Source organism: Eubalaena glacialis, chromosome 3, assembly GCF_028564815.1.
Source record: "Eubalaena glacialis isolate mEubGla1 chromosome 3, mEubGla1.1.hap2.+ XY, whole genome shotgun sequence".
NCBI lineage: Eukaryota > Metazoa > Chordata > Mammalia > Artiodactyla > Balaenidae > Eubalaena > Eubalaena glacialis.
The window spans coordinates 25,803,330-25,820,662 of NC_083718.1; the positions used below are offsets into that span (position 1 = coordinate 25,803,330).

The 17,333-nt window shown below is 37.0% G+C and overlaps 1 protein-coding gene across 2 annotated transcripts in view; it reads right to left on the minus strand.

The window, feature by feature from the left end:
• The window catches only part of CNST (consortin, connexin sorting protein), a 125,623-nt gene that overhangs the window by 64,390 nt on the left and 43,900 nt on the right, over positions 1–17,333 (minus strand). For both annotated transcript variants that reach the window (XM_061185377.1, XM_061185376.1), the window contains exon 2: positions 10,256–10,696. In XM_061185377.1, coding sequence (XP_061041360.1) covers positions 10,256–10,646 — 391 coding nt within the window. In that variant the 5' untranslated portion in view covers positions 10,647–10,696. The remainder of the gene's footprint in view (positions 1–10,255; positions 10,697–17,333) is intronic.

Sequence of the window (17,333 nt, forward strand, 5' to 3'; positions counted from 1 at the left end):
TGGGCTATAGTTAAAACACCCCATTAAGCAATTTGGTGATTCTATTTATAAGTATATGTAGGTGGTGACAGTCAATCATAGGCCTTCATTTAATTTAATATCTGTCAACTTCATCAAGCTCTAAAATAGACATCATAGTTTACATGTACCTATTGAGGTTTTACATTTTTAAAAAAATTACTTGTAACTGCCTTGAGCCAGAGATCAGAGGAATTACCTTAACTGAGAGATTGTGTTCAATTCATCATACCACCTGAATTTTGTGTCAGTTTTGACACAGAGTTATTTTATTCAGTTTAGAATCTGTCTCTGATAGTGGTCAAGAGACACACCTGTGGGAGAACAGTACTAGTATCCTTTACCCTAAAACATTAGGAATGTACCCTGACATAATTACTCCCAGTATTCTTCTTTAATAATCTAGCATTGATCTGCCATTTGTTAATATACCGAAGGGATATTAACTGTTTCTCTGAGTGACAGGGAGAATGATATGACTAGATAATTTAAAGGTAAAAATCTCATACCTTAGGTAGTAATTAATCAAGATAGTGAAAAATTATCACAGGCAAAATGGGGGTTGAAAAGATGCTACATAGAAGATATCAAGGCCTAGGTAAAGATAGCAGCAATGACTATACTTAGGATAAAATAGTGAAAGTAATAATGTAAACTAAGCTGATGGCGATATTTGGGGATGGGAGAAGTGTTATTTAAAGGCTTAATGCATTTCACCCCTGTGTTCATAGCTGCACTATTCACAATAGCCAAGACATGGAAACAACCTAAATGTCCATCGACAGATGAATGGATAAAGAAGATATGGTGTATGTATACACACATACACACACACACACACACACACACACTACTCAGCCATGAAAAAGAATGAAATAATGCCATTTGCAGCAACATGGATGCAACTAGAGATTATCATATTAAGTATGTCAGAAAAAGAAAGACAAATATCACACGCTATCACTTAGATGTGAAATCTAAAATATGACACAAATGAACCTATCTACGAAACAGAAACAGACTCACAGAGAACAGACTTGTGGTTGCCAAGGGGGAGGGGGCTGGGAGAGGGATGGAGTGGGAGATTGTGGTGAGCAGATGTAGGCTATTATATACAGAATGGATAAACAACAAGGTCCTACTGTATAGCACAGGGAACTATATTCAGTATCCTGTGATAAACCATAATGGAAAAGAATATGAAAAAAAGAATGTATACATATGTATAACTGAATCACTTTGCTGTACAGCAGAAATTAACACATTGTAAAACAACTATACTTCAATTTTAAAAAATGAAGGCTTAATGCATTTCATATACTGCATACTACTACTCGAGAGTATAAGGAGGCTATCTTATATGCAGGTTTGTGGGGCTCTAGAAAACAATCTGCTTTTTGTTCATACTGTTCCCCCTGCCTGGTCTGTCAGCTTTTAAAGGGCAGGGGTATGATTAACCATTGTGACATCAATACTGAGCACAGTGCCTGACACAGAGCAGGTACTTAAAATACTTCTTGGGAAAAAAGTTGGTTAAATTTGAGTAGGAACCATGGAGTATACTACGAGCCCATATTCACTATGCCACTGGATTCTCACAACAGTATAAAGTAGGTATTAGAAATTATAGGTGAAGCAATTGAAATTCATCAGAGATTAAATGAGAGCCTTAGCTCTGAAGTCAGGTGCCTGGGTTTGAATCCCAAATCGACTGCTTTCTAGTTCTGCAACTCTAGGCAAGTCAACCTCTTAATTTTCCTACCTGTTAAACGGGGATACTGCCCTGTACAGACTCTCCTCAGAAATTACATTTAGATAAGAAATAAAGTAAGAGACACTGCTATTTATCCACAATTCCATGACCTCTCTTCTTTCAACTAAGAACACTGAGCTTTTTGAAGAAAAGTATTAGGGAAAAAAACTACATTCACTGCTTTCATAAAAATACTTTCCTTGACCCAGTTGTCGAAGGTCCCTTTCACTACATTGAGGGTAGATTTAATAACGAAATCTGAGGAAAAGTTATACCAGGATTCAGAGACAATTGCTGAAACAAACCAAACTCCACCACTTCCTTCAGAGTGAACCATCACCCCTTTCTCTGATTATGTTTCATCTTGCTGAGGCTGGCAAGCAGGAATTGTTCTGAAGAAGCACGGCTGGCAACATACTCAGAGAAAAGGCAAAGTATAGTGAGTCAAACATGAAACAGAACTTTCCTTTAAACACACATTAAAATTCAGAAAAAGTCAAATAGCATGGTTTAACAATCAGGCTCAGTCTGAAGTCAGACTGCCTGGGATCAAATCCTGAGAGTGTCACTTGTGAGCAATATGATATTGGGCAAGTTACTTATCTCTGTGCTTTCAGATTCCTCATCTGTAGATTGAGGCTAATTGTGTTACTTAGTAAGGCTCTGGAGAAGATTAAATGAGATATTTCATACAAAGCATGCATCATGGTGGCAGTCATACAATAAGTGCTCAATAAATACTCAAGAACTTTTGTTTAAAACTCAGCAAGCTGCAATCAAATTAACTCTGTATGTCCGTACCAGTGAGTTTGGAACTCTATGAATTTGTTTTGGTGATTTTTTTTTATAGGTAACATAAAACCATTTTAACCGTTTTGAACTGTACAATTCGTGACATTAATTACATTCACGATGTTGTACAGCCATCACCATTAACCATTTCCAGAACTTTCTCATCACCCCAAAAACTCTGTACCCATTCAACACTATCTCCCCATTCCCCTCCTGCTTCACATTTGGAATCCTCTGCCACATCAGTAAACAAAGGATGTTGCGGCCATCAAGCCATTAGCCACTGCAGCTGCCCAGACGGTGAGCCCTGAGGGAACTCAGGATGGAGACAAACAAGCTGTCTGCCACCATCATCAGCCACTGCAGCGGCCCCCCACTGGTGCATCCTGATGGGATTCAGGATGGAAAAAAGCAGGATACTGGCCCTAGATAATTATGATGCATATCAAAGGAATGATTTCAATGAGCCCAGACTCTCACATCTTCCTGTACACAGAAAAGCACTAAATTCATTAACTTGAGATGTCTGGTTTTCTTTAATTAACAGTCATCTTTCCACGTTCTGACTAGCTGGTTTTTGTTGCAAAAACTGCTATATCTCCTGGCTTTTACTTTACCTCTTGGGAACAGCCACTCAGAGCTATCTGAGAGGCTGCCTCCTGTGTTTAGGTTTTCAGAAAGTCTGCCAAATTAAACATTCTCAACTGCTAGGTTTTGCCTTCTTTTTTCTCAGTCGACACCTCTACTCTACTTTGTCTCCATGAATTTGCCTAGTCTAAGTACCTCATATAAGTGAAATCAAACAATATTTGTCCTTTTGTGTCTGGCTTGTTTCACTCAGCATAATGTCTTCAAGGCTCATCCATGTTGTAGCATGTATCAGATTATCACTCCTTTTAAGGCTGAAGAATGTTTCCATATATATGTTTTTTTTCCATACATTTTGTTTGTTTCATACATTTTGTCAATGGACATTTGGGTTGTTAACACCTTTTGGTTTCTGTGAATAATGCTGCCATGAACACTGGTGTACAGGTATCTGAGTCCTTACTTTCAATTACCTTGGGTATATGTCTAGAAGTAGAATTGCTGAATTAAATGGTAATTCTATGTTTAACTTTTTGAGGAACTACCAAACTGTTTTCCTGGAGCTCTATTGCATTTAAACTCCTTCTCAACCACTGTATCCTTATGAGGCTTCAATATTTAAGCTTTTTGCCCCCTCCATCTCTAAAACAAAGATAATATCACTTCCCAAAGATTGAGGTGATGTTTCTTAATCAACAGCATCCCCATCTAAAAACGTGCTATCAAACAAAAATATGAAACAGTAGTATTCTTCAGAGCATTTTAAATCCATGCATCTGGGCATAGCTCTTGCTATTGGAAACCCTAAAATTAAAAGGCATTGAGTGATACAAGCAAAATCATGGAGGAGGCAGCTCCAAACTCCCATCCCTTCATAGAAATATTTAAAAAAAAAAAAAAAAAAAAACTAGAACTACCGAAATCAACTTTGTCAGAACTCTGGAAAAAGAGTCACAGGTATACAGCAACAAAGTGAATGCTGAATCAAGAAAAAGGCATTGTAAAACTGGTAGGCGAGATTTGTGGCATATTAAAACCCTTGCCCTCTCCAGCTCAGCAACAGTCTTGAAGACAGCAGCACCCTCCCTATATGGGACGCTGGTCTCCGGTTCCAAAGGAAGCAGGGCAGACCTTACTTGAAAATTATTGTCTATTCGAACCTGTCTGGGACTTCCTGAAGGACTGATGCAAGGTGTTCACCTCTGTTTCACCTAACTCAGAACCCCCTCAGAGCAGAAAAGCAGCAGGCTTTGCTGGCAAGCATTACTTATACCAAGTGCCCCTAAAACCAAGTTCTCTTGCTGAGTTTAAGATCAATCTCTCTATGCAAAACTTCATTCCCTTTCTTGTCCTCTCTGACCTCAATCCTGTGCTAACTGAACACAAACATACCAGTCAGATGACTAAAATTGCTGTTGTCGATAACAGTATCATTAATGTACTAAAATTACTATTATAGATATCATCATTAACATACAAACTCAAGTTGTTTCTCTAAGGCAAGATAAGCTAATAGATTTCCCCAAGCTGTGGACCACCTGGCCTGAAAATTGTAAACCAGAGACATACTGACTCCTGAAACACTGACTAAGAAATGTCACAAAATGACAATCCCAGCCTCTCTTTCTTCCCCTAAAAAAAAAAAAAACCAAAAAAATCCCATAACTTAAAGACCAAGTTGAACTGGATCTAAGACTTGGTTCCCACTCCCTCACTTGGTGCCTTGCAAAAAACCCTTATTTTACTGCAAACACCAGCTCTCAGAGTTTGTGCAGGAGTTTCTGCTGGGGGCACAGAAGCCCTTGCTTTGTTACATTATCAGGTGATCAAAAAATCTGCAGCCACCTGGGGCAAAAAATTCACAACTGAGGCATATAATAGACTGCTTAAAACCAGGGAGCAAAGGCCAGGGATAGAGTTTCTTTGGGAAATCAGAGCATTCAAAAGCGCTGACATATACTAGGGAATTTAGAAAGTTACACATATGCCCAGGCCAGGATGCATGCTTAGAAGGGAAGGCAGAACACCTTAAGCTTTCCCCACTGGATGAATAAGCTCAGTGGCAGCAGGAAGTGAAGGCTGAGGCATAATTGTAAATGGCCTGGCTAAGTGTTAAAGGAAGGACCTAAGCATAGAGCCATAAGGAATGGAAAAGGAATACAAACCATGACTTCAATCAAGAACAGCCAACCTTAAGAGGGAGAATATAATTTCCAGAGTCACCACATTATAATATTCAAGTGTCCAGTTTTCAACAACAAAAAGTCACACAGCATACAAAGAAACACTAAAGTATGGCCCATTCAAAGGAAATAAACTGACAGAAGCATCCTTGAGGAAGCCCAAATGTTGGATTAGAAAACCACTTTAAATCACCTGTCTTAAATATGCCCAAAGAGCTAATGGAAACCATGGACAAAGAACTAAAGGAAATCAGGAAAACAATGTTATGAACAAAATAAGAATGTCAATTAAAGAGATAGTAATAATCAACAGAAGTGAAACAAAAACTCTGGAACTTAAAAATACAGTGATTGAAATGAAAACTTCACTAAGGGGATTCAACAGCAGACTTGAGCAAGCAGGAAAAAGAATCGGTGAACTTATTAGTAAGATGTTAAAGAAAAAATGTTGCCTGCTGTATCAGTAAACAAAGGATGTTGCAGCCATCAAGCCATCACAGTACAGCTGCCCAGAAGGTGAACCCTGAGGGAACTCAGGATAGAAAGAGGATGCCCACCCTCTAACAGTCAGCCACTGCAGCCACCCCGATGATGCACCCAGAGGAGACTCAGGATAAGAAAGCACAGGATACTGGCCCCAGAAAGCTGAGATGTGTATCAAAGGAATGATTTCAATGACCCCAGACTCTTGCATTTTCCCATTCATAGAAAAGCGCTAAATTCCTTAACTTGAGATGTCTGGTTTTCTTTAGTTAACAGTGATCTTTTGATGTTCCAACTACCTGGCCTTTGTTGCAAAAACTCCTACGTATCCTGGCTCCTCCCTTACCTCTTCGGAGCAGTTCCTTAGAGCTATCTGAGAGGCTGTCTCCCGGGCTTAAGTTCTCAGTTTTGTCGCCAAATAAAACTTAATTCTCAACTTTTAGGTTGTGCTTTTTTTTTTTTTTTCTTTCAGTTGACAAAGATAATTATCCTATCAGACAACAACGCCCAATCTAGAAAACAGTGCTACCACTTGGAATGTCTACTAAGTGCTTCATTTTATCCTTAGCCATTAATTTATAAGGAGCCAGGTTGAGAGGAGTCAGGTCGCTTGCCTTAGGTCACAGGGCAGCTTGACTGTGGCCCGAGCTCCTAACCACAGACCTGTGCTGCTCCCTCTAAAGGCAGAGGCTGCCACCTGAGGGCACAGGAGGAGAATGTGCCATGCAAAGCAAATGGTAATTATGCTATAATTACATAAGATATCCCTTTGACCCCAGGTCAGGTCAGAAGGAAGCTGGCTCATTTTCAACTTTATCTCTCATAATACTAGTACGTAGTATTGAGGAAAAGGAAGGAATATTTCCTTTTAACTGCTTAAATGTGTTTAGCCGACAACTGAAGATATTTAAATGTTGAGCACTCTTCTATTTTCATGGCACTCACTTGAACCTTTGAGAGAGGAAATTTTGGAAGGAAAAAAAAGGAACAAAGCACAGAGAGTCTAGCATAGGAACTACATAACCATGTATTAAAATTTATTTCTGATCCATTTTCCAAACTTATGGCCAAGATATGCATGAGCATATGCAGGTGATTTGAGGAATTTAGTTATGCAATGGCTCAAAGAATCATAATACGAAATTACAGCAATGAAGGCATTTTTTTCAATGTCAATATAAAGAAGGAAAGACATCAAAATAGCCACAACTTTATTTTAGGCAGCGTCTTGAAAATTACTATTAATACCTCAGGACTGTTTTGGGGGATGGGACTCAAACAAGGATGAAAGACCACTACTTTCACTAGCTAAATCACTCACGTTTAAAGTGTTTTAGTAGGAATGTGCCATCATAGCAGACTCTGACATATAAACATTCAAAAGATTATCCTTATTTTCTTCTCATATGCCACAAAGGGCACTTTTCTTGAGTGGAAAGAACAGCACTTCTTACAGCTTGTTTGCGTTGCTGAGCCCTTAAAGAAGCAGAGCTCTAATTATTCGTTAGGAAATTTAATGAGCCACACTAAGCCAATGTCTAGCTCTACAAGCTTACCTGATTATTTAAGCACCTCTGCCTCCAGCCAGACTGTCCTGAACTCAAAAACCATTACTTATTTTCTCCTTTCATATAAAAGGCTCACTTAGTTAGGATACACATTTGTCTGAGTATCCTAAACTCAATATTTAGATTTTATATACAGCAGATCTGAAAAAGCATTTCAAGAAATGAACTTCACAAAACTCCAAGGGAATTTAACAAACGCATGCCCATGAGAGCTCCCATAGGCTGTTTAAGGGCAGAGTCTGAGAAATGGGGAATGACTGCTAATAGGTAAGGGATTTCTTTTTGTGGTGATGAAAATGTTCTAAAACTGACTGTGGTAATGATTGCACGGCTTTGTGAATATACTAAAAATCACTGAACTGCTGTATACTTTAAATGTATGAGTGAATTAGATAGTATGTGAATTATATCTCAATCAAGCTGTTAAAAATTTATTGGTTTCAACTATACTTCAATAAAAAATTTTAAAATATTATTGATTCATTTTCATTCATTTTTAGGACATCTACCTAAAGCTACACCAGATTTAACCACAGTGAAAACTTGATGTAATGCAGCTTGAAACCCTGCTCCATTCTCTTAAGAAAAAAAAAATTCTTGTAACATAATGCCAACTGGACTTTTCCTGGGGACAAGTTCCAGGTTTTAGCAGGTTTACAGAAATGCTGCTTCCAGAAAACCAGTAAATAATGATGTCCCCTAATACTATTGCTCCAATTTTTTCCCCTAGTACTAGCTTTTGGATACATGAAAAATTACTACAAATTAAACTAGGTAAGCATAATAGTGAATAAATTCACCTTAATGTATGTTTCCAAAAAACTGTTGAGAGGGCACCCACCTACAAAAAACTTATTTCTGGTTTGGAATTGAATATCATGTTTTATATGTCATTTCATTTCACATTTGAGAAGCTACTCTATTATTAGAAAAGTACTTATCTGCTAATTTTGTGAAACTTTATTTACTTAGGATCTTAGAATTAAATAGTAAAGAGTAAATATGCCCATAGATCTCTAACCATAAACTCTGTGCATTTTTAGTTTTGACATGAAGAATGGATTAGCAAGAAACAAGATGGGGGACATCTTTAGGGGGCTTTTGCAGTACTCCAGCTAAAGATGATGATTAAAAACAACAATGTACCAACGTACCGCTTACACATGAAAAACTCTATAGATACACTGGAGGTGAATCACCAAATTTTAATTGAGTTTAGACTATACCATTTCTATTCAGAAATCTGAGAAATTCACAGTTCAGAAAGGAGTTTTATAGATGTATGTAGATGAACATCATTATTACACAGATGAGGAAACTAAAGTACAGAATGGTTAAGTCTCACCAAGCGACCCAGAACCAGAAGTAAGATTTGAACTTAGGTTGTACAACTCCTAATTCAGTTTTCTTACACTCTTAAACTCATTTTATTAAAGATATATAAAATAATTTTTTAAATAATCTGTATAAAGGCTGCCCCTAACTTTTATAAATCATATATTTCAAATGCATAAGGGGACAGTAATTTTATACATATCTGCTCACTGATAATCACTGAATAACTTGAAATTAAATAATCACACCTAGGGTAACTGGAATAGGTCATGGAAAGAAGAAATAAAAGGAGCCATGAATCTTGAAGCTATGACTGACCCTTACATATATGCAACTAGGTCTCAGTTCTTAAAAACATCACTAGATCAGATTAGAAAGGAACAAATAGCACTTGAATTATGGTTACTGAATAAATCAATTTATATACAGATAGCACTGTATATAGCATCTGTTTACACTTAGTTCTTTTAAGAAAATGCTTTCATATCTCGTCAAAAATTTTTTTAATTTGCTTTAAGTCTACTAAGGAAAAGCAAAGAAAAAGGGATCCATTAATTGGAAAGCCAAATGAGCTTAATGAGTTACATTAAAAAGTTATCAAATTGCCCGACTGAATAAACAAGGATTGATTTGTAGAAACTGGAAAGTTTCATATTTTACTGCAAATAAACAAATACAAATAAAAAATAGGATATGGACAGACTGGCTATGTTTCTAATCAGCCAAAGAAGCAGAAGAGAGGAGACACTCCATTTTGTTCACTAGAGCAGCTGCTAGTGTGGGTAAAGTGGTGCTACACTAAAGAGTCCCAGTCTAGGGTGTCAAGAACTCTCTAGAGACAAATGGTTCTGATCAAAAATAACCAGAGGCTGCCTCTTCCCAAGAGTGCCCTGTGATTCAGGCAAAAAAGTCTATAGCTCCAAATTTTAACTGCCAAATTATAAGCCAGATGAGAAATACTGTGATTTACTTTGTAACCAAAGTAATATAAAGCTAGATGCCTTATTCAACATTGTTAGATGATGTATATTATTACATGTTAATGTTTACCACTCACCTACTAAGTGAGATGGAAAGATCCTATAAAGAGGTTGAGTAAGATTGTACTAGCCCATAAACTCACAGGGTAGAAATCAAAGCCAAAGTGATGAAAGAAGGAAACTTTTAAGGCTGATATTGGTAGAAAATGGTCTAATATATAAAGAAAGGAGGCTATATATATATATATATATATTTAAAGCAGCTAGTGAGAAGACAGGTACAAAGAATGTCAATTTCAGCACATTTATTACATCAGAATGCTGGGAACAGCCATAAAGAAGTGGTTAAATACTTTATGGTACACCCATATAATGGAACACTATAGAGACATACATCACATGCATGGCATACCACACAGCTGTATCTGTATGTGCTATCACAGGATAGTTCTGGAATATATTAAGAGAAGAAAAGCAAGAAGCAGGACAATACACACAGAATGGGATGGAAGACTTTATTCTTAAACAATAGTATAAATAATTTTTTTAAAATACCTTGTGGTATCTTCTTAACAGTGCCTTTTTTGCTTCTTGAACTTCTTTTTCCAGGTATTTTTTGGTCCTTTCTCAAGAAGGCCTGTCCATCTTTGGGGCCTTCACAAGCAGTGTTTTCCAAGTTCTCACTTGCAGCCACCTCACAGCTTGATGTGCAGCTTTCATTATTGTTGAGACTGTCCGGCTCAAACACTTCAAGTTTGCCCATTGCACTGTCACTGCTGGTCAGAGGCTCATGCCCATGCCCATCCCCATCCCCATCAAGCTGATTTTCATTTTCATCTGATGCAGAGGGCAAGCATGTTACAATACTTTCCACGCCATCACCAGGATGACATCCATCTTGTGGTTCTATCTGCAGATTATATGTAGGAGTTTCGCTGTCATCCATTAGAGCATCTTTTGTTGAACCGTTTAAGTTTCATTAAAGTCCTTCAACGTCTACAATGACAAAAAGAAAAAACATTCATTTTTTAAACTCTGGATTTTCAGTGATCTTTGATTTTCCTCTTCTCCTGGGTTGTTTTACTGTAAGTAGGGAAGAGAGAAATGACTAAGACTCATTCCTACTACTTCTATCCCACTTACAATCCTACCCCATCTCACCTAGTTCTTGCTTGAATACAATGGTTCTAAACCCTGGCTGCATGTTTATTGCCTATGGAGCTTGTCAAATTTCTATCACAGACCTCTGAAATCTAAATCTCTGGGGATCGAGCCCAAACACTGATATATTTTTTGAAGTTCTCTAGATTATTCTAATGTGCATCACGTTGGGACCACTGCCTTGAAGAAAGAAATTAATGGTTAAATAAGGTTGTCTGCTAAAACCAATCACTCATATTATCCCTGGATACTTAACAGACAAGTGAAAGTTACTTGTGTAAGTTGTTATATGGCCAAACAGCAGCAATATTTACAAATGAAAACATTTAAAAATAGTTTTAAAATAAATTTTTTAAAAAGTATACGGGGGAAAATTCAGGTAGCATATATTTATACTATATTCTCATTACATCCTTCCTAAAAATAAGCCCTGAAAAGTACCTTAGAATTGTCAACAGATTCCTTTTATACAATTAAAAAAAAAAAAAGAGGGCCATGATTAACTCAAGGCTATTTAGTTTAAGACTTGGAAAAAAATCTCAATCTACTCCAAGAATCCTTCTAACATTTTAAAGATATACAAAATAGATTTTAAGCCTTGTATCAGTCATGTTTTACCCTCTCTTCTCATCCAAAAGTATATTACATTTTAAGAAAAATCATGCCAGCTAGATTTAGATATTTTTATGCTTGCCAAGTATTACTTTGGATTTGAATGAAATACAATATTTCAGCAATTTTGAGAAAAACTCAGTGATAAAGAATTTTGTAAATTCTTCAAACTAATAAATAGAAATGTTTATTTGCTCTTTAGAAAGTCAGTAAATATATACAGTAAATAAATATATATTTAAGTAAAGTAAAATTTTTTAAAAAACAGGAAAACAAAGTATAAAACAAAACATGAGCTCTACACTGATTGTATCACATGCTTTCAACTATTTTGCAACTGGAATATTTTATTTTATTCAGACATAAAAGTACTGCTTGTCAAATATAAAAATATCTAAATCTGGCTGGTATCGTTTTCCTTAAAATATATACTATATAGCTCCACTAAGAGGTATGTAATATGAAAAGTAAAATGATTTAACTTGACTAGAATAACTTAGTTTTAGACCTAAATGAATTCTAACTAGAGTATAATTTTTAATTGAAAAGTAATTATTTTTTTTAAATAAATTTATTTATTTATTTAATTTATTTTTGGCTGCATTGGGTCTTCGTTGCTGCACGCAGGCTTTCTCTAGTTGCGGTGAGCAGGGGCTACTCTTCATTGCGGTGCACGGGCTTCTCATTGCGGTGGCCTCTCTTGTTGCAGAGCACGGGCTCTAGGCGCACAGACTTCGGTAGTTGTGGCACACAGGCTCAGTAGTTGTGGCTCGTGGGCTCTAGAGCGCTGGCTCAGTAGTTGTGGCACACGGGCTTAGCTGCTCCATGGCATGTGAGATCTTCCCAGACCAGGGCTCGAATCCATGTCCCCTGCATTGGCAGGAGGATTCTTAACCACTGCGCCACCAGGGAAGTCCCAGTAATTATTATTTTAATAAAGTGTCTTCAAGATCTCTATTATGAGAGAATCCAAATTCAAATGAGACTTTAAAAGTGCATGTGGCTAATATGGTGGAAACAACCCAAATGCCACTGACGGATGAGGAGAGAAGCAAAATGTGATATATTCATGCAATGGAATATTATTCAGCCATAAAAAGGAATGAAGTTCTGATACATGCCACAACATGGATGACCCTTGAAAACATTAAGCCAGACACAAACGGATAAATACTGTATGATTCCACTTATGTGTAATTTTATAATAGGCAAATTCATAGAAATAGAAACTAGATTAGAGGGGCTGAGGGCAGGGGAGGGAGTTACAGCTTAATGGTTACAGAGATTTTGCTTAGGGTGATGGAAAAGATCTGGAAAGAGACGGGTGACGGTTACACAACAGTGTCAATGTAATCAATGCCACTGAATTGTATACTTAAAAATGGTAAAAATGGCATATTTTCTGTCACATATTTTTTATCACAATAAAAACAGTGAAAATTTTATGTGGCTATGTAGGAAAAAAGTCAGTCCTTAAAACTGACAACAGCCTCAGTTGTTTTCTAATTTAAATAACCAAATTATTTTCTAGCATGTATTTGCAGTTGAAAATATAAAGGTTTTACTTTTATCTGAAAGAGACACAGAGATCTCATGCCAAGGGGGAAGGAAGAAAGCAATCTACAGAGCCCCAAACAATAAGAGCTGCCTCTTGTTGAGTCTCTGTCATGTATTAGAAGCCGTGCCAGGCACTTCACATACCTTATTTCTAATCCTCCAAACAAGCCTACATGGGAGTGTTCATACTGTGTTTTAGATGAAGACTCTGAGGCTTGGAGAGGCAAAAATAACTTGTTTAAAATCATATTCTTGGAAAGAAGTGGAACTGGATCTGAAACCAGGTCTTCCTGATCTGAATCCTGTGCAGTTCGGCATAATAGCTGAGAACACAGGCAGACCAAGGGTCAAATTCTGGCTCTGCCATTTAACAAACTGTGTGGTGACCTTAGGCAAGTTACCTAGCATCTACAAGCTTTAATTTTCCCTTTGTGAAAGTGGAGAACTGTAATACCTACCTCGAAGAGTCATTTGTGAGGCTTAGACAATATGGCAGGTAAAGCAGTTAGCAGAGTACTTGGCCCACAGTAAATGCTCAAGAAAAGTTAGCCATTATTACTGCCCAAGAAATCTTACAGATTGGCCTTAAACAGCAGTAGGTTTATTCAACCAGGTCTGTAGCCTTACTGAAGGTTCAGAAACAGAGCTTTTCTAGACCTCCTGGAAATAATTAGGTTCCTGATGATAGACTAATGTTAACCAGCATCATTTGAGAATGCTGAAGTATTAATTTATGATAGGGATATCTCAGCAAGTTCCTGGAATATTTAATGGTCTGTTCTGTGCACCATTTCAGATGATGAGGATGTCTAGAAATTAGTGATTAAGGGATTTCCCTGGTGGTCCAGTGGGTAAGACTCCGTGTTCCCAATGCAGGGGGCCCGGGTTCCATCCCTGGTCGGGGAACCAGATCTCACATGCATGCTGCAACTAAGAGTCCGAATGCTGCAATGAAGAAGCCCGCATGCCACAACTAAACATGCCGCAACGAAGATCCCATGTGCTGCAACTAAGACCCGGCCCAGCCAAATAAATAAATAAATATTTAAGAAAAAAAAAAAAGAAATTAGTGATTAAGGCTCCTTGGTGAGTATAAAATTACAGATCACACTTCGCAACTTTAATGAGTATCATGTACCAGTTAAACTCTTCAGACCAATACTCTTATTCAATTCTCACAATTACTCTAGCAGATAGGTAATTTTTAGTCCTATTATACTAATGAAGAAACCAAGTCTCATATCTCATCAAGGGTCAGCTAGTAAGTTCAAAAATAGAACATGGATCAGTTGTGATCTTGAGGCCGTACTCTTAACAATTATGCTTTATGGACAATGGGGTAAAAGTATCAATAACTTAAAGAATATTTCACTCCAGCTGTGGTATACCTAAGTGAAGAATCTCTACCCTTACAACAGAGGACACATCTCTAATAAACATGAAGTTCAAGTTCCTGGAAGTTCTCTCTTTCCCTGGGAATTGCTAGATCCACACAATATACAATTTCTTAAATAGTCCACCTTCTTCTGTTGAGAACTTTTTTTTTAAAAGACATACTAATATACTATTTATGTTAAATATCTATTACCAGTAAAGTAGGTCTTCCTTTCTTTGGGCCTCAAGACATTTTGCCTCCTATTATTTTGTGATGACGTAATTAGTTTAATTCTCAAAAGGCTACTTTGTAAACTACTTTCTAATACTAATACTTATAGGTGTGAATCTCCTGTAATTATTCTTAATAGACACTGACCAATTCTTCATGGTTTGGCTCAAAAGTCACTCCAATTTGTCTTCCCTGACTTCTCCATTCCAAAAGACATAATGTATTCCTCTACGGCACTCTGTACCACGCATAGAGTCCCTCCCAAATACAACTCTCTGCACTGTATATATTTGCATATGTGTCCTACCAGATTTAAGCCATTTGAATACCCATAACCCAGCCATAGATAATTTTTATTCTTCACAATGTCTAGCTCTGGGCCTTATACTTATTATATACATGAAGGAGTAGAGGGCTTATTTTCTACAGTTTCTGTCTTCAAAGGAGAAAGGCACATGGATTTCTATACACTCCTCTGCCCCTACTCTGAGAGGTAAAGGAACCTATTACACAATATTTGGCTTCTATCTGCATTCCTAACACATTTCAATTGGAACACTTTAACTTAAGCAGTAGGATAATATTCTTAATGGGATTTGAAATTAGTACAGGCCTACTGCTTTTGGAAACAGTTATAAACAAATATTATTTTTGGAAACAGTTATAAACAAATACAATTTTGTCTCTTCTTCTTCCTCTTTCCTTTCCTTCGATGCTATAACAACAGCATTTAAAAAGGTTCATCTTCATGTACACCTGTATCTCGCTATATGAAAGCACCTAGGCAAGAGAAAAATCACAGGGAGAAAGAAGCCCCAGTTGATACCTAGTATTTTTAAGTATGTCCTAACATTATATGGGACCTGGAGGTTAGAAGTACAGTAGAAAAGGCATTCTAAGTTATTTGCTATATCTAAGCTGTATGTCTATTCTATAAGAGTCCCTATGGCTGTACCAATTCTCACAAAAGAAACAGCGAGGGCTTCCCTGGTGGCACAATGGTTAAGAATCCGCCTGCCAATGCAGAGGACACAGGTTCGAGCCCTGGTCTGGGAAGATCCCACATGCCGCGGAGCATCTAGGCCCGTGAGCCACAACTACTGAGCCTGCGCTCTAGAGCCCGTGAGCCACAACTACTGAACCCACATGCCACAACTACTGAAGCCCGCATGCCTAGAGCCTGTGCTCCACAACAAGAGAAGCCACCGTGATGAGAAGCCTGCACAGCTCAAGGAAGAGTAGCCCCTGCTCGCCGCCACTAGAGAAAGCCCGCGTGCAGCAATGAAGACCCAACACAGCCAAAAAATAAAATAAATAAATTTTTTTAAAAAAGAAAGAAAAAGAACAGTGACACAGTACAATCACTGCACAGCACTGACTCGGGCATATGTTGCCTTTCAAAAGCATGATAGTAAGTGCTGCCCAAGTTTCCAGCCTCTTGTGGCAAAACAGCATACCAAATATGTACATTGTATAAAAGTTATTTGACATGTTGACTCAGTACGCCAAAGAATTTCAAGCAAACTATTCAAGCTGAAGAATTTCAAGCAAACTATTCAAGTAAGGTTCATACAAAAGTTGAAAAACAAAACTTTGAGGAAGAACATTCAAATATAATGAAGTAACAGACTAACAAAGAGAAATCTACATTTTGTCAAAAAAATAATCTCACTCCCAGGTATGATTTGACTTCATTTTTGATACATCTTAATGCATTATCTGGTGACATTAAACATCAGGTGTTAATGAAATTAAAAAATTAATGTATAGGAATGGTTAAATATATAATATTACACAATTATTTTATTAAAATGCTTTAAGAAGATACTGAGTGCCATTTTTCTGTAATCCAAGTAAATTAGGCCTAAATACTATACTTTTACCTTCGAAAGAAGCCAAGATTCTTCTTAAGAATTAAGATGCAACCCCAAGTTTAAATTTGATGACTTATAGTCAAACCAAAATTTAGAAGAAGACAGTTACCAAATAACGTATTCTATCAACCCTAAATTCAAATCTGGCTACTCACAGTTAACTCAGAATTGAGGAAGAAAGTCACCACACTCATATGTTGTGTTTATGATGGTAACTACATATCAGTTTACATTTTGTCATCTTACTCACTTGACGTGTTCCAATACTACTTATATCTCATTGTTAAATCTATAGTTTTCTGTGATTAATGCTTTGTTTAGACATATGTACCTGTAGGCAATATTCAGTATACCAGCAATAAAAAGCATACTCCAGAAGAATGAGTCTCAAAAATTTTGCAGCCCAAAATAAACAATTCATTTTTCATTGAAATCATGTACATACAAAATACGTATACATAACTGAAACAAAGATTTCTCAAAACTAAACACACATGAAGCACTCTGATACATTCTCCATTCTATTCAACACTATTTCTTATTTTCTTTAAATGCTGATCAAGGTCTACTAGGTAGATTTCACACCTCACTAATGAGCACTGACCACAGCAATATGGCAGTTTCTAGGAATTAACAGTCTCATCCTAAGGACCACCAACTGAGCACTAGAGAAGTTTGTAATTATCTCCAAATTTTTTTCTGAAAATGATGCAGATCATATGAAACTCAGACATAAACTTCACTTAACATGTTATCCCCAAAATCTCAATAAAATAATTTTTGCTAATTTATATCATTCACCTCACATTAAAATTTAGCTAAA